At 38.1% G+C, this 18679-nt stretch overlaps 1 protein-coding gene across 1 annotated transcript; it reads right to left on the reverse strand.

The window, feature by feature from the left end:
• On the reverse strand, window positions 1-16579 carry LOC116300364 (putative protein 2). The gene is made up of 5 exons (XM_031709222.2): window positions 16369-16579; window positions 5224-5318; window positions 2574-2661; window positions 2050-2160; window positions 1-1001 (listed from the first exon to the last, which is right to left on the reverse strand). The coding sequence occupies exons 1-5, from the start codon at window positions 16441-16443 to the stop codon at window positions 861-863; spliced, it is 510 nt and encodes a 169-aa protein (XP_031565082.1). The 5' UTR covers window positions 16444-16579; the 3' UTR covers window positions 1-860.
• Between the last annotated feature and the right edge of the window lie 2100 nt (window positions 16580-18679).

The following is an 18679-nucleotide window of genomic DNA, read 5'->3' on the forward strand; positions in this document are numbered from 1 at the left end:
TGACATTTAACCGTAAATTCTTTATTACATTTCGTTAAGCTTCTAGCATTTTATAAACAAAATTTGATTTCATTGGAATCCCTTTTTCACTAATTGACTTATCGCTGTCAATTTCATTGGGCATTCCTTTTCATTTTACTTTTTGTAAAACAATGCTGGAAAGGAAATGCCTATTTATTCATTGAATGCTTTTCACTGCAACTGCATGCATTTTCAATGTCTTGATTTAGGCTGTCAATCATTCTTTTCCTTTTTCTGGTGGAAATGTATTTTGGCAAGCATTGTCGGTCAGTTCGGCAAAGGTTTTTTGTTATACCTATAAAATATATCTAGTTTATCGTGATGTCAATTGCTTTCATTTCGATAATGTAAGCTTGCATTTACATTGTTCATCAGTTTGGTATGATTTGGCTTATCTTTATCATTATTTGGTCCGATTCAATTGGATATACCGTTACCTTTCACTTTCGTGCAATCAATGAATTCAATGTTCATTGGTACAAAGAAAGTGGTACATAATTCTGAGCTGCCTCCTGGCCCCAAATTTGTTTTTAGCCAATGAGAATCGAGGAAATTTGCAAAACTGAGGTGTCGATTTTCCTGATAAAATTGTTGATTTCCAGGCCATCAAAAGAAAGAAAAACGTTGATAACAGTGTCACCATAAACGAGTTATATATTTTTATTGCAGTGGCGCGCATGTTTTCATTTTTCGCTGGTAAATTTTCACAGGCTTCATGACACCTCAGTCTTGCAGTGTCATCATTTCTACGTCACTATTTCAGATCAGATTGCTACCAATCGTGCTCCTAACCAATTGAGTAAGTAAATGTGTGTCTTTAACCACGCTAATGTAACGCTTTAACTGAGCATTGTTCGAGTATCATAAATATGCCTCCTCTGTGCTGCTACTTGTTGTTTCCATCTTGCATGCCTGCGATCAAAAGCCCTGACACTGAAATTCCTAGCGCCTCTTGTTCGTGCTGTCAGTCTCTCCTGCATCTGCGATTAAAAAATTATGAATCAACAAATGAATTCAAAAAACTTAAGCATGTTTGAAAGTCAGATTTACATAATTTTACACTACGTATGAAGACGTTTTCACTAATTTGCATACGGATTTAAAGCATGCGCAGACGTTGTTTACTCGTGTCAGTGTTTCCTCTTATTATATCAATGCGCTATCTCATTGGCTGGTTTTGAAAATATGTCGCAATTTGATTAGTTTAAGGATACTAGTTTATGGAAGTGGTCCAGGTTGGAGTATCCGCACAGTAAATGGGTAAACGAGTCTGCCAGTTTCACCATGTAGAAGGCAGCCAGATTAGTAGAAAGTCGCAACCCCTCCTAAGGAGGAATTTCCGTGCCTCCGTGGGTGGATCAAAAATAACATAACTCGCAACTTATCCTTGCAATAGCGCAGCGCAGCCGTGACGTCATAAAAACGAAGACAAAGGCGAAATTCGGACAAACAAACTTACAAGTTTACTTTCAGCAGATAATTTTCACAGCCGATCGCAGTTGATCTTAGTTTACATGGGTTTTTATGGTAACTTTAAGTAAAAATAATAAAATCGGTTCGTACAATCCTCGTAGCGGTTAAACAGAATGCAATGTTTGTCCAAATCTTTAAGCTATTTTTAGAATCAGCGCGCTGCGCTATTCGATAAACCTTATTCTAAAACATTAACTTTGCTAGCGACGGAAGCACAAGCGCAAACACAAGTATCAATATGATCATGATATCATATCATATGAGTATGATACCTGCGCTTGTGAACCATTTGCTAAGTTATGCTGTACCAGTCGGTGCTAAACAAATTTTTAACCCAACCAAGCCCCCCCAACCTCCCCCCTCGGAGACGTTTCTCTTAGAATAGAATTTTATTCCCACAGCTAAATCTCGTCTAAATTTCCGTCTCGGAATTTTTTTGCTGCAATAACTTAACCGCGCTTATAATGTGAAGGGCTGTTTTAGCGGAGAAAATGATATACTTTTATTGTCTTTTAAACATACTGTGTATCGTATACAACATGCTCTTACATGTACCTCATCTGAAGAAACACTGATTTCCACTGGAGACATTTTAGAGTCGACGAGCAGATAAATGGCATATACAGTCAGACAAACCAACAACACAATAATGAATATAATCACCACCTATGAATTAATATCATAAGTATTAAAAGAAATGATTACAGAAGATTAGCTATATTTCCTGATCTAAAAATAAATAAACAAACAATAGGCAAACAAAAACAAAAACTGATGTACCCATTTTAATGTTTGTACGCATTCTCCATGGAATAAGTACAACATTGTTTAGATACAAGCAACACTGTAGGTCAGAGCTATGACCAAAAGTCACAAAATGTTGGCTCTTGTAAAATATCAAAGTTTGAAGTGTTGTCAAACCTCACAACAACACCGATTCTCTCAACAAGATGGGTCCAACGATGTTGGGCATAATACAATAAAATGAAAGTAATTTTAAAAAGATACACAGACAGCACCAATTAAATATACATATAAAAACCATAAAGTAAAACATAAAAAAGTATGATATTTTGCACCTTTATAAGTATAGTGTTCCTGGCCTCATACATGCATTGACACCTAAGGCAGAAGTTTTCTTCGCGTTTGACAATGTGCTGACAATTGCTGAGGAAAAACCAAAATGTTGTTATAGATTTAAGAATCATTAATTACAAGGAGTACCACTGGAAAAAAAGTTAGGGAGCACTAGAAAATGGACAAATTTCATTTTCCTGTGGGGGTGGGTTGAGTAAAATTTGTCAACTAAAATAACACTAACTGAATTAAGTTTCAATCATGAAAATGAATCTCATCACTGTGATTAATTTTAATCAATGTGTGAGGTGTGCGTGGTTGGTCAAAGTTCCACATTTAGCATCTTCTACTGTTTGCCTTACAATGTAAACACCAACCACGCCCTATTTCTATTGTTTGATGTAGGATTTGAATTTTGTTGGCAAACCTATGTTTGTAAAATTAGGGACAGCACTGATATCAAGAGGAGAGATCAGGGCTGAATTTGAAGTTAAGTTATAGGGTATGCAAATTTGAAGAGGTGAAGGGAGAGCATAAAGAGCAAGCGAAAGGGGAGATGGGAGGGTTGAACTAAATTGTTGTTTAAGACTGACTTCTGCAAAAAATTAGCGGAAAGTGATCAAATTCAGCGACTGATTGACTGACTTCAAGCTTTAGGAATTATAGGCCTAGTGGAAACGTCAAACTTTCCATGCACCCAACTCATTAAAAAAAATGGATATCAGGTGATGAGGTGGCATTCTTTGATGTAATTAAGTTTGGTGCATGGAAAGTCCGACGATTGCCCTAGGCCTTAGACACACAACTCAGCCAAGATGACTAATTTGTGGATATTTCACCAATGACAATAATTTTTAAGTCAAAAATTGATTTCTAGACAGATAAATACATGTACTTGTATCTTTTCACTGTTTTAGAAGAGGCCACATTGCACCCACCCCTTGCCCCCCAGTTTTATTAACCAGTGCAGTTATCTGCCATTTTCAAAGTAATGACAGGAACTTGAACGAGTGTGAATAAGTCTGAGAAATTGTCTCAGTTGTAGAACTGACCATTTTTCAAATTCATCTTGATTCATCAAATTGTCTTGTTATTGAACAGTAAATGTGAATCAACACTATTATTGTAACAAAGCTTTGTCTATTTGCTTCCTGGTCAACCCATAATACCAGGTCGTCCTTCACGAATTTGCAAGATGTGACCCTATTGGAGTACGCACATGTGTAGAAAAACAATGACCTTTTTCCAACCCTGCCCCTAACCTAACCAATCACAGGGGACATTGCAAATTCATAAAGCCTAACCCATAATACCTTGTGATTCAAGATGGCCACCACATTGTGAAGTGGTCTATTATGTAGTATGAATTAAAAAGCACCCACTTTCACATGGGGCTCTAGATTTAATTTATTTTGCTGTTTGACCCCTATGGTGGCCGAGAACTGCCATGTGAATATTATAATTCAAGTGAAAATTTTTGACAATTTATTTCGTTCTTCTTTGCATTTTATTACTATTTCCATTTCGTTTTTATTTTCATTTTCTTTTGTATTTCATTTCATCTAAATTTACGTTTTATTTCAACTTGTTTTATTTCAATTATATTTTGTTTTCACTTTGTTTAAATTCCATTTATTTGATCTTTTAATTTTAATCCATTTTATTTACTGTAACTCATTTTATTTCGCTGAAAGTTAAGAAAAAAACCCCCGCAAAACAAAAATAATTTAAATCCTTGGCCGAGGACTGCCACGTGGATGAGAGGTCCTGGGTTCTTTTGTGATGATAGTAGTAAACATGGCGTCAAATGCACGTTGGAAGAAGTATACCCAAGCAAAAAAGGAGAAAAGAAAACTACCATCATTGAAAACATAACAAAAGTTTCAAGGAAACTTCTTAACAATTCAAAGGTTTTCAGCTGACATTAGTGGTAGAGAGCAGAAATATGCAAGAATTGGTCTAAGAGAGTTTCCTGAATACATGGAAGAAATAGTGAGAAGATAATAAACCATGACATGAATTGAGGAAAATGAGCCAGCCGATCTAAAGAAAATACTCTAGGGATTCTTTGCCAAAGTATAAAGCAAAAAACTAAAACAGAAACGAAAAAGACTAGGAGCATGACAATTAAACATGATGTGGTAAGTGCTTACACAATAATTTGGTCTACAAGATCCCAAAACTGAGCTGAGTCAGGTATAACTTTTTTTAAATGTATACAACTTCAGTTAGCTGCAAAGTCGGCCAATCCAAATGTCTTCATTCATAGTGATTCAGATTTACTTTACAGCAAAAAAAACTTTTTTATAATCAACATATATAGCCAAATTTAGCAAAATAGCAGAATACTCTTTGAATTACATGATGTACATGTATTTGAAACCAAAATCAAAATCAAAATCTTTGAATATAGTTGGCTGTAAACGAATGAATTCCATAAAATATTATGTGTTAAATATTTCAAACATATTTTTGTCTCTTTCTTTTGTAATTTTTTCATGTATGTTATTAAGTAATAACATGATTTCGAGTTCAATTTGGGATAATTTGCACTTGGGTGTTTTTCAAAGAGTTGAAATTGCATGAGACAGTAGGTCGTGCTAATAATCCCAAAATGAACTCGAAACCATGTTATTTACAAATAGAGCTCACCATTGCTCAGGTTCAACTGTTGCAACAAAAACATTTCTTTCTGTACTATTTCCTTTTGGACACACACATTTACAACGAACATCTGAGTAGGATGCCTGCAAAATATCAAAAGATTATGAGTTCCCAGGTTGAGCATCTTGATAAGATCATGGAAGATCTTGCAAGATCATGGAAGATCTGGCAAGATCTTGTATTAAGTTATTCAAGATCTTAGGTATTCAAGATCTTGGCAAGATCTTGTTAAGATCTTGTCAAGATCCTGATAAGTTCTTGGTATTTCTTAACAGAGGTTTTAAAATCATAAACTCATAAAATCTTGCCAAGATCATGTGATGATCTTAACAAGATCTTAATAAGATCTTTGTCAAGATCTTAGTATGATCTTATCAAGATCTTTCCAAGATCTTGTCATTATCTTTGCAAGATCTTGTACAATAGTTTAAAAGATCTTATCAAATTCTTGTCAAGATCTTTACAAGATCTTTTCAAGATATTTTAAAGATCTTGTCAAGATCCTGATAAGATCTTGCATTTCTTAACAGAGTTTTTAAAATTATAAACTTATAAAATCTTGCCAAGATCATGCCATGATCTTAACATGATCTTAACAAGATCTTAATAAGATCTTTGTCAAGATCTTAGTATGATCTTATCAAGATCTTTCCAAATCTTGTAATTATCTTTGCAAGATCTTTCATCATCAGAACTGACTTCATCACTTGGACTGGAGCCTGTAGAAGTCCCTGATTCAGTATCTGATTCACAACATTGGAAGGCAAAATGATTGCAAATATTGTTTCGGTGAAGTGAAGCAGTATCACAAACATACTCGTCAGAACTGCTTGAACTGCTCGGTTTGTTGTCATGTTCGTCGGAATTGCTTGAACTGCTTGGTTGGTTGCCTTTGTCGATATCCCTAACATCTTTTTCGGAATCCCTTTGACTGCTGGGTTCTTTTTCTTCAAAGACATCATGATTTTTTTGTCGGGGTAGGTTGAACAGTAGTATAGGGAATGGGGGTTCCAGCGCAATCTCAACACGGGCAAGATCCGTGTCAAAAATCCACCTACGGACGACCCCCACTCCAAGTGTGGTTTAGAAGAGTATATTTTTACCCATTGTTTCGGCAACCATTTTCGGTTACCTTTTCTACTACCGCACGGGTATTCCTGGTAGGCACATTTTGCGTAGGAAAAGTATTTTTTTGTGTCCACTGCGCTGGCAGCAAGCACCAGAAATGTCCGTAGGGAAGTAGGTGGAGGCGAAATGCCTCTCCATGGTAGCAAGGGCCCCAAAACGAGTCCTCGTAGCAAGGGCGCGGCAAGACACCGCTACCTTTTGGAAAATCCATAGTAGTAGCCCAAAACCTTCGACACCCTCTATCTATTTCGTGGTAGTTGCGCCAAAGTGGCTATGTAGCCTGGTATGCGAATTCCTTGCAAAGTCTTTTGCGCTCGGTAGAGACCTTCCAAGATCTCCAAAAGTATTTGTGTAGTTCTTTGTTTTCCTTGCACGTATGCGACCATACCCGCAGCTATGTAGAGATACATGTCTATATCCTATGGACCCACGGAATACCCCTATGGATCCATAGGTACCTAGCTATGTTCGAACCGTATTCGTAGATATATATGGCAACGCCCAAAATACTATCCGAGGAAGAAATCGCAGGATTGTTGGAAGATAGGAGAAATGGAGTAGGGCTGCAAAAGGCAGCCAAAAAGTACGGCATAGGAATACCAAAGATTCGTAGGATAGAGCGAGAGAATGGTCTGGAGGTAGCAATCCCCGAAAAGCCACCAACTACAGACCTGCAGAAACATTTCCTAGAAGTGCAGGATTCCTTTGCTATAGTCTTGGACGATCTCCAAAAAGCTAGAGAAGAACTCCGAGACGCAAAGGAGGAATTGCTGGCCAAAATGGAGCAGGAAGAAGATTCGTTCGAGAAAATAGACGTGGAAGAAATAGAGAACGAAGTAGAGGAAGTATCCACGAAAATAGACTGGCAAATAGCCGGCAACGTACTATTTGCAGTCGCAGGCATAGCTGCCATTGTTTGGGCGCGCATGCAACCACCCAAAGTTGTCTACTACAGACATCCAGCGGAGGATACGAAACCGCAGAGAAATTCTAGGATTCCGGAGATGGAGTAGAGACGTGCACCAGTCTGTCTTTCTTCTTTGCTTTGGTAGTCTTTTCTCTACCAATTTTGCAGTATAGCGGTGGCTGCGATGTCCAGTCTATCTTTTGCTCGTCCAGAAAGTGTCCCCAAACCGGAGTAGTAGCATGTTCTACCGTGCAGCCCTCCAAAACGCACTCCGAGCATTTTTCGGAAAGGAATAGGATTGTCCTTTCTTTTTTTCTGTAGGTGGTTTTGGCGTATTTCCAGCATTGGTATTCGCCTGGATGCATATGTAGCGCCTGTACACATTCTTTGTTGGGTGGCGCAGGCACTTCTAGTAGTCTTTCCGGGTGTTTGGGATGTTCTATTTTCCTAACCAATTCGTAGTACGTATCCAAACCAGGTCCTTCGGGCACGAAGACAGTGGCTATGTTGTTCTGCCACTCCACCAATATTTCTTCTCCTGGTATGGCAGTGCGTATGTTGCCGTTCGCTTCGAACTTTCCAGCCGCACACGCTTCCAATAGGGCTTCTGTGGCCCATGCTACAGAAGTTTCCCTATTCCTTCGCAATACTACGCGGTGCCCTCTTGCCAACCAGTTGGCATCCAAGTCTCTGGGGATCGCATATCCTAGTATCTTGTAGTCTCCTGCAGGTATTTGGTCCATCCTATGCACTTTGGCCCTAGGCGTCTCTGGGCCAAACGGGCTTTCCTCTCCAAAGAACAATCTACACAGATTGTTGGTTCTCCTGGAAATCCTATCCAATAGTTTCCTGTATTTCTCCAATTCTTTCTCTATGGCTTTCCTGTCCTCTTCCTTCTGCCGCAGGATGGACTGCCTTTGCTCCGACAGTTCTGCGTGGTATCTTTTCGTAGCTTCGACCCACTCGTCTCCTTCCAAATCGTCCCGTATGTCTTCCAATCTTTGCTGTCGTTTTCTTTTGGACAGGAAGGATATTCTGCGGGAGGAAGGCACTTCCAAAATGCCGAACGGACTCTTTTCTACTCCGATCCTTTGTGCCTTCTTTGTGCGCCAAACCCACTCCACGTGTTCCGTTGGGGGCAGCATCGTGGCAATGGTGGGGGCATTTGCATGCACTCGAGTGGGAAACTTAGACTCCGCTAGTATGGTTGGGGAGTCCTTCGTGTAGCAGCGCAGTGGAGCTATTTCCACCGGGTCTGTTCCCAGAATATCCACACGGAATATAGGACATTTTCGGAACCCAAACTCTGCTATCGTCCAAAGTACGCATTGTTCCCACTTTTCGTTGCCTCGAACTCGCACACCGGCTATGCGCCGTGTTCCCAAATTGCAGTACCACGCTAGGAATATTTCTCCCGTCTCTTCGCAGCAAATGCAGCAGCATCTATCCAAGTGTTCTGCGAGAGCCAACCACAAATTCTTTGGCGGCTGTACTACGAATATGTCCTGCAAAGGTTCTATGGTCTCCGCAATAGCGTTGGTGTGGGATTTGGAGAAGTCTTTGCCGTAGATGGATATTTCCACTCTGCTGCATCCTCTTTTCTGCACGTCTGGGTGCAGGAATGTTCTACGCAGGTGGTCGTTCGGACAATCCACGTACTCTGCTAGCTTTGCTCCTACTGGGTTTTGCACTTCTCCGACTTCGAAGTTGGATACTATTTTGTTGTATATTTTCGTACGTTTTCCGTCTTCCATCCAAGTGCAAACATGTTCTCCCACAGCATGCGTGTTCTCCAAAATCGTACCGTTGCGCCAACCGCTACTATGCTGCGGCACGTATCCCAACTCCCGCAAACGACGCACCAATGCAGCTCTATCCAAAGTTCCGGAGAAATCCTGTGTGTAGTCCACGGAGTATATTCCATATCCGTGTGCTCGTAGCAGCCTAGCAAACTTGGAAATGTTTTCGTCTACGGCTTCTATGGACAACTCCGAGGTGTCTACTTTGGCTACGAATACCGCGGCGGGTTCTCCATGCAAACTGGACCACTTGGCTGCCATATTGGAGACGCGGTCTACTATGTTTCCCTGCCTGCACGTGTGCACTATGCTGGTTGGTAGGAACACCCCAAATGTCTCCGTGGCTGCAATGGATATCTTGGAGACTATTGCCTTCGCATTCCTACAAAGCAGCTTCTTTCCATACAAATTCTCTTCGGAAACAAAACCATAGACAAACACATCGTCTACGAAAGGAGGCAATCCTTCCAGCGGCTGCAGACTGGTTGGTCCTTCGTTGCCCCGCAAGTAGTCGCACTTAGATATGTCTGGCAGCAGGTTTCCGTCGCAGGCATTGTCCAGCAGCAAATGTGCTAGTAGCCTACTCTTTGCTCGTATACCCATCTCTTGCAATGTAGTCGAAATACTCTTTTGCTCTTCCATCTTCTATATATAGGAGTAGAAGGTTTTGGGCTACTACTATGGATTTTCCAAAAGGTAGCGGTGTCTTGCCGCGCCCTTGCTACGAGGACTCGTTTTGGGGCCCTTGCTACCATGGAGAGGCATTTCGCCTCCACCTACTTCCCTACGGACATTTCTGGTGCTTGCTGCCAGCGCAGTGGACACAAAAAAATACTTTTCCTACGCAAAATGTGCCTACCAGGAATACCCGTGCGGTAGTAGAAAAGGTAGCCGAAAATGGTTGCCGAAACAATGGGTAAAAATATACTCTTCTAACACAGAAATCATAAGCAAACTCTTTACAATCTTCGCACTCCATATATAGACTAACATATTTAAGTGCGCTGTTGCCCTCAACCACACTTGGAGTGGGGGTCGTCCGTAGGTGGATTTTTGACGCGGGTCTTACCCCGTGTTGAGATTGCGCTGGAACCCCCATTCCCTATACTACTTGAACTGATCAATTCTTTCTTTTTATGGCCATCACAAACATCTTCGTCTGAATCGCTTGAGCTGCTCAAGACATCACTTGAACAGCTCAGTTCTTTATCAGCAATATGCAAGTTCATGCTTTTTTGCCTAAGTAACTGTTTAATTAATTGCCCTATTTCACTATGACGTCACTGCTTGTTTATGTGGGGGATAGAATCACCAAATTCAATAGAAAATTCAACAAAATTTGCTCCTAGCGAAATAGTTTAATATAAAATAGCCTGGTTTTCAGATATAATATGTGTTAATATGCACTAAAAACATTCTGAGCATTTGCTGGTTATTCTACTTGTCTTCGTGGATTGATACGGGTTTTAGAACAATTTTCGGTGAATTTGCATTGATTTGACCCCGTCGGACGACCATGATCCTTTGCGTTTAAACCCAGGGGTGGGGGGAGGGGGGGTACTCTTGCCAGTTTAGGGTACGGATGTGCCGCTGAGCCCTCTGAACCCTGACCCTCAGTTCCAGAGTAAAATCGCTGAAATTCATACCCTGTTCCAGAGCAAGATCGCTGAAAACCATAACCTTTTCTGGTAGCGCGAAAATCGATACCCTGTTCCAGAGAGGAGAGAGCGTGATTTCGTATACCCTGTCCCAGAGCGAGCGCGATTTCATATACCCTGTTCCATACCCTGTTTGGCGGCACGTACCCGTATAGCGAAAATAGGGGAGTACCCCCCCCCCGGGCGTTCAAACAATAGATTGTTTTGATGTGACGTCATAGTGAAATAGGGCAATTCAAACTGTTCCTTCCTCTGCCTTTCATATTTTTGAATAATAAAAAATCACGAACTTTACTCTCGATTCTCCACTATTTATGTAATCGTTGGTCAGTGTTAGGCATTTCCCGCGCATCCCAATCGCAGGAAACATTTTGTACAATTTCTCGTGTGTGAGCCAATCAGAAAAGGGCATCAAATAACAAGAAAAATTTCATTGGTCTACAGAGTCACGTGTATTTTTCAAAGATTAAGAGTCCTCACGTGCTTGTTGTATTTCAAATAGTTTCAAGCGTCAAAGAAGGTTAACGGAAAAAAAACGGAAAACTATCTCGCTACCATGACTTCAAGAACAGTTATAAACGAACAAAGGTAAGTTTTGTCTTCCCATTATTCCAAAATATAGTTGATACAACTTTTACGATTTAAAAAAGCGATATATTGATCTCTATGAGAATAACGCACAAACTTTGAAATTTAGACTTTGATCTTCCCTTCGAGAACGCCGCGCTTATTCTTTCAAAAATGTTGGACCGTATAGTGTGATCGTCCCTTCGATATGCCACGCTATTAAACTTAGAGTTCTTTCAAAGGTGTTGGATCTGATCTTCTCTTCGAGAATGCCGTGCTAACTTAGAGTTCTTACAAAAGTGTTGGATCGCATAGTAATCTTCTCTTCGAGAATGCCGCGCTAACTTGGAATTCTTTCAAAAGTGTTCAATCGTACGGTGATCTTCTCTTCGAGAATGCCGCGCTAAATTCAAAAGCTTGGAATTCTTTCAAAAGTGTTCAATCGTACGGTGATCTTCTCTTCGAGAATGCCGCGCTAAATTCAAAAGCTTGGAATTCTTTCAAAAGTGCTCAATCGTACGGTGATCTTCTCTTCGAGAATGCCGCGCTAAATTCAAAAGCTTGGAATTCTTTCAAAAGTGCTCAATCGTACGGTGATCTTCTCTTCGAGAATGCCGCGCTAAATTCAAAAGCTTGGAATTCTTTCAAAAGTGCTCAATCGTACGGTGATCTTCTCTTCGAGAATGCTGCGCTAACTTAGAATTCTTCCAAAGGTGTTGGATCTCATCTGATCGTCTCTTCGAAAATGCCGTGCTAACTTAGAATTCTTTCAAAGGTGTTGGATCGACCTGATCTTCTCTTCGAGAATGCCGTACTAACTTAGAATTCTTTCAAAAGTGTTGGATCGTATAATGATCTTCTCTTCGAGAATGCCGCGCTTATTCTTTCAAAAGTGTTGGACCGTATAGTGTGATCGTCCCTTCGATATGCCGCGCTAACTTTCAAAAGTGTTGGATCGTATAATGATCTTCTCTTCGAGAATGCCGCGCTAACTTAGAATTCTTTTAAAGTGTTGGATCGTATAGTGATCTTCTCTTCGAGATGCCACTTAGATTTTTTTCTTCAAAATACGTGTTGGATCTGAATTTCTCTTGGAGAATGCCGCGCTAAATTTCAAAAACCCTAATTAATCAGTACTTGATGGCCAAACTTTATTTTCACTGGTTTGAGATTTAACGAGTTATTAGAAAATATAAGCTATTTTGTGATTTGATAAAAAAACCTAGCCTTAACATACTTGAGCAGATAAAAATGTAAATTTGTATCAGCGCAATATAAGTGTACTTTAGTTAAGGTTACTGGAGACCTTCAGGGGTATGTTTGCCTTAAACTCTCTCTACGCAACACGTTCAACAAGACCCCCTAATACTATGTATCGTTTGAAAGGTCGTTTTGTGATTTTCTAATTTGAAACAATGCTGGAGCCTTAAACACAAATCGGGCACGTTTCGTAGAGGTGAATTAATGGCATTAGCGTTAGCGTGTATAGCCAAAAGAACCTCACTATGTTAATAAGCAAAAGATAATATACAAAAGGGTATGAGCGATTTTTGATATTTTTCGTCTTTTATGCAGTAAAACATTAACCGGCATTGAAATTTTTCGACGTTACAACTTTAAAATTTGATAACTTTTTAAAGAAGCAAAATATCAAAAATCGCACACACCCTTTTGTAGTTTATCTTTTGCTTATTCACATGGTGAAACTCTTTTGGCTATATGCGCCAAATCAATGTCCAATAGTTCACCTCTATTGAACGTGCCCGATTTGTGTTTAAGGCTCCAGCATTGTTTCAAATTAAAAATTCTTTTTTAAATAATATCATTTTCTGAATCATTAGTATATGACCTTTAAAACGATATATAGTTTTATGGGGTTTTATTTAAAGTGTTGCGTAGAGAGTCTTAAATGAAACATATCCCTGAAGGTCTCCAGTAACCTTAATAATATTTCCATGGCTTTGAAATAAAGGCTGACTCAGATCAATCTAAGAATTCGAAAATGAAGCATTCGCTTCAATTTTTCTAAGGCAATACTGTAATTCTTAAGAAATTATTTCCTTTGCAATATTGATACATGAATAAGGTTTATGTAACTCAAAAATAAAATTAAAAAATATTTTTCTGAAATAGAACCTAATCATTCAGAAAACAAACTAATTTTCTTTTTTTTCTGTTTTAGAGGTCACCTGCATGCCAATTATGGCAGAGACAAAGTTCAGAGAAGCAACAAATTGTAAATTGTCAGGAAATTGTCAGGGAAAATGAGTACACTATCTTACAATTATTCAGGGTGTTCTATTCAATTTTGTGCTATATCCACTCAATTCCTCAATTATGAAATGAAAGAGTTAGTTGCTAGTTAATTTTTCACTATCAAATGAGAAGGTCACTTCTATTAACTATTTCAATAGTCATTGTCGTAAAAAAATCTTTATAAACTGTACTGTATCTGTCATTATACAGTTATGATAAATTTGATCATAGTTTTAATAGCAAATTAAAATTAGAATCAAAATGGTGGTAACCATGCTTTAATCAAGATTCACATTTTGCATTTTCGACTTTTCATTTCTTGTTTGTTTAGCTCAATATGACTCACACATTCAAAGTGTTTAGAACATTTCTTCTTCCTGTGTTTAAAACATTTAAGCAATGTGTATGAAATATTGTTGAACATAGAATATTGTCAGTAGAGATTTGCATGAAATTTAAGTTTAATCTAAGATAGCTTTTAAATTTTCATGCACTTTATCAGTATTTGATACATATGTTTTAAATAAAGTTTACATAATTATAATAAAGCCTTACAAGTTTCATCATTATCTGAAATCAGAAATCATGTTTGCAAGCCATTAGAACTTGTTATAACCTCCTGCAGAAGACCCTGAAAGATCTTTAAAATATCCTGTAAATCCTGAAAAGAGCCTGTAACATCTAGGCATGGCTATGAAAGAAGACTTTGTTCAAGATCCTGTAAGATCTTGCCATGGCCATAAAAGATATTGTCCAAGATCTTATAAGATCTTGCCATGATTAAATAAGATCTTGCCATAACAATAAAAGATCTTGTCCAACTTCCTGTAAGATCATGCCATGATTAAATAAGATCTTGCCATGATTAAATAAGATCTTGCCATGATTAAATAAGATCTTGCCATGATTAAATAAGATCTTGCCATGATTAAATAAGATCTTGCCATGATTAAATAAGATCTTGCCATGATTAAATAAGATCTTGCCATGATTAAATAAGATCTTGCCATGATTAAATAAGATCTTGCCATGATCATGACAGATCTTACTAGAACTATGAAAGATCATGTAAGATATTGCCAAGATCATGTAAGATCTTATCAAAAGCATGAAAGATCATGCCAAGATAATGAATAAACTTGCCAAGTTTATGCATGAACTTGGCAAGTTTATTCATTATCTTGGCATGATCTTGGACAAGATCTTGTAAGATCCTATTTAAGATCTTGCAAGATTCTTATAAGATCTTAACAAGATCTTAGCAAGATGTTCAACCTGGGTTACTAAGGTATGGACAATGATGGACCATGTGATCTCCTCTTGAAGCATACAAAGGATTAATTGTCAAATAAACAGTTCCTAATACCCGGTCTCCACTGTATTTCATAATATGTATCTCATGGTAATCAAAATGGCGGCTAGTCACTATAATTAAGACAACGCGGAATATGCTCATACTCTTATTCCATTTATGCTTTGTTAATATTAATTTTAATTGCTGATAGGGCAAGAGGAAGCTTTTCTATAAACCTTTAGTTTTACTTTTTACTTAATCTAAGCTTTCCAATGGAGTCAATTTTGTTTCCAAAAGTATACTAGAACAGAAATTAAGAAAAGTCATTTTGGTGGTACTCAATCTGTGATACAAAAACTAACTCATCTCCATTTCACTTCATGTAAGCTATCACTAAAATCAGTTTTTCCAACTTATTTTGCAACACTGGAAATATGATTTTCTTTTTTTCTTAAACCTAAGCTTTCCAATGAAGTCAATTTTGTTTTCAGAAGTTATCTAGAACTGAAATTAAGGGAAGTCATTTTGGTGGTACATGTACTTGACCTGTGATACAAATATTAACTTCGCCGTCATTCCACTTCATGTCAGTTATCTCTTAAATCTTTTTGCCATCTTCGCAACACCAGAAATACGATATTCTTTTCTACTTGAACCTAAGCTTTCCAATGAAGTAAATTTTGTTTGCTAGTTCCTAACAAGTCCTTTCTCTCATCTTTCTCTTGTCTTTTCAAACAGCAGTGCATAACAAAGATTAGATGTTAAATTAGCTCCAGCATACCAGCACATTAGGCAAGCCAGTGCAAGCACCAAGAGTGTCTTGTACTTCCATCTTGTTGGTGACTGTGATGTCACACAAGGCTTTTGAATGTATTTTTTTAATTTTTAGTACTAAGCACTAGCCATTATGAGACATCAAATTTACAATGAACATTCATTGTGGAAACTTTAAGTTTAAATTAAGATGATTCATTTAAAATACTTTTTGACTGTAAACCAGTGAAAATTTGTATATTTAAGCTTAATGGAGCCTGGCCGGGGTAACGTCACAGTCAGTAACATATTTGAAGTACATGTACAATGCATGAACCTTTACAACTTAAACATGCAACCTTCAAATGAAGAAATATTTCACAGTCAATTTCTTTACCCCGCCGGGAATGTGACAAATGGGGGCATTTATTGAAGAAAAAATCGAAGTTTATCTTGTATCGTGTATCTGTGACTGTCTAGCTTCGTGAGCCTACTGTGTTTGCTGGAAAGAACGTTTCAAAAGTAGGACTAAATATTTTATCACACCACTCCTCAAGGAGCTTCTACATCTACATCTATATCTACATTTATTTATATTAACTCCATCAAAGGGGGTACCCATCACAGACAGACTGTAGCTTCAGCGAGAAACTTCAACGTGTTACAGTCTCTTGAAGTTATTTTTTCTTTGTAAAGGATTTTTATAGAATCAGTTATATTAAGTTTATATTCTAGTCTTTTTTAATACGATAGTATAAAGTTAATACTAACCTGACTTGAAGAACTCTCCGATTGTATAGTATTTATGTGCAAGAAGACTACCACTAACATGAGCATCCAACGCATTTTTTAACTCTAGAGATTACTACTTATTTTTTTCCCCTTATGGAAGCAAAAAGAGAACAATTTCGTATAATATACTTTGAAGTTTCAACTCTCACTTCCATCAGTCCACAGACCTTCCTCCGCCATCTTGCAACGAGCGAATGAACGCGGTAGACTGGAAAACTGAAAAATCACAGGGAGCCCAATTGAGATAAAAGTATTTTTAAAAGTGTTTGTTTTTTCACAGGCAGCCCAAACAAGGTTCCTGTGTATGGTTATAAGGGAATGTATGGGAGTTATGATAAAGTTACGAAAATAAAATATTGCAGTTGTTGCTTTTACTTTGTTCACTCTTCTGGCGACGTTTCAGCGCAATTTGAGGCCGTTTAGTGGGTTTTTCAAAATCCGTTCTTCTAGTGCCTAAATAATGGGGTAGCCCGAGTATACTCTCCCACTAAGGAATTTTGTACACAACTCACCACCACCCCCAGGGGCTAGTTTTGTTCTTGGAAGATTCTTCGACAAAGTTTTCCATGACCGACATTTTTAAGCTTTGAATTCCTGGTTAATTTTACTTTAAAAAACGAACTAACTACAGACAATCTTACACAATATCAGGTGTAGTGAAATTTACCATGGATGTCTTTCATCAAAATCGAAATTTCGGAGATTTCCCCGCGAACTTTTTTTATAGACAAATGAACAAGACATATAAAGACAGACTAGAAAACTGCTTAAGAAAAGGTGAGCAAAACATAAGCTCAGTACTTTTACTTCTTTTACGATGACAATGTTATGTTATCCATATGAAGAGTTTAGGTTTTTATAAGAACCTATTTTTACCGCAATGAAGTCAAAAGAAAATAAATGGTTTGGTAGCAATAGAGATGGTCCGGTCAGTTTTATGACGAAAATAGGCTTAAAATATCAAAAGTCTCAAAAAATCTCTACACCTGCTACACGTGAACTCCTCCAAAAAAGCGATTTTTGGGGTGACTAAGAAGCGACTCTGAAGACGATCATGGAAACGAGGCTCGACAAGTGTACTTATATAAACATATAAATATATATAAACAATAAATTTTGAAAAAGCTTTTGACAATGTTATGTATAAACTTTAATATGAATATTTTTAAGGATAAGAATATTTTTTCGTGGTTGTACTTTAATTAATTAATAAATGAAAATAAATAATGCTCTGCAATTCGTAAGTTTGAAGGCGTTATGATAATACTAGATGACTATAAATAGATATAGTTTGATCGATTATGATTCTTTTTCTTATGAAATAAAAATTCTATCCTACGTTCAAGAATAAAAGAAAGAATGGTTAAGCAAAATGAATAAAGTAGAGCATAAAATGTTTGCTCATTTCACAGCAATTCCAAAGCTTCACGTGAACTCGTGGTGACTGTGAACTGTGGGTGAACTCGCAGCTACTACTCAAAATGCTGGGGGAGAAACGAACAGGTTTTTTCGACCTATGATTAATATAGTTTTACAGTTAATGTGTTACTCAGGTGAACAAAATAAGGACATGGCAAATTCAAGTAAAAAGAGCGCAACATGAAGGAGATCTTGTCTATACTAAACTGTCTTTTCAGAGAGAACTCCGTTCGACGTTTCAAATCCAGTCTGAGAAATATCATTAGCGGTGTTAATGCAGACAGCTCTGTAAACGTCGACACAGCAAAAGGCACAGGGGAGAAGATCCTGTCGTCGATGAATGGAAAATTTGCCTACGACTACACGTTTTATAAGCGTGACGCCAATCAGTAACTCTAGCAACAAGATTTAATAGCGGTCAAGATTGACAGTGAGCATGTCAAGATTGATCCACAGTTCCTTTTTCAAGGCATTATTCTCGCATGCAAAGACTCACGTGAACTGGAAGCCCTGTTTCGATACGAACTATGCAGTTATCTCCTGCCCTGTTTAATTCATCGTTAATGATGAATCAACCACAGAGACCCCCTCTTGCTGATGCCATTCGGGAAAACCTATACAAGCTGATGCGCAAAACGAACCACCGAGGGGAGCTCTATTACACCGGGTACCGTGGCCACAACCTACAGAGAACTATGCCTTCTTTATTGTAAATACGTCTGTCTGCTGCATAAATACGATTTTCAAGAAAGCGACAACGGGAAACCATGGTATCATCAAAAACTACCATCTTCAGTACTAGAAAACCACAAAGCAACTAAGATGATTTGGGACGAACCATTTCACCTAGAGAAACGACCTGAGAATCGAG

Source organism: Actinia tenebrosa, unplaced genomic scaffold (assembly GCF_029948245.1).
Source record: "Actinia tenebrosa isolate PJP-AT-01 unplaced genomic scaffold, QUT_ActTen_1.0 PGA_scaffold7__59_contigs__length_16204524, whole genome shotgun sequence".
Classification (NCBI taxonomy): domain Eukaryota; kingdom Metazoa; phylum Cnidaria; class Anthozoa; order Actiniaria; family Actiniidae; genus Actinia; species Actinia tenebrosa.

Excerpts from the sequence above, each read along its gene's own strand:
- LOC116300364 (XM_031709222.2), bottom strand. The coding sequence starts at position 16,443 with ATGCGTTGGATGCTCATGTTAGTGGTAGTCTTCTTGCACATAAATACT. Across the intron at positions 2,161-2,573 it reads GGAACACTATACTTATAAAG|GTGGTGATTATATTCATTAT; the intron begins GTGCAAAATATC and ends ATTAATTCATAG. Across the intron at positions 1,002-2,049 it reads TCAGTGTTTCTTCAGATGAG|ATGCAGGAGAGACTGACAGC; the intron begins GTACATGTAAGA and ends TTTTAATCGCAG.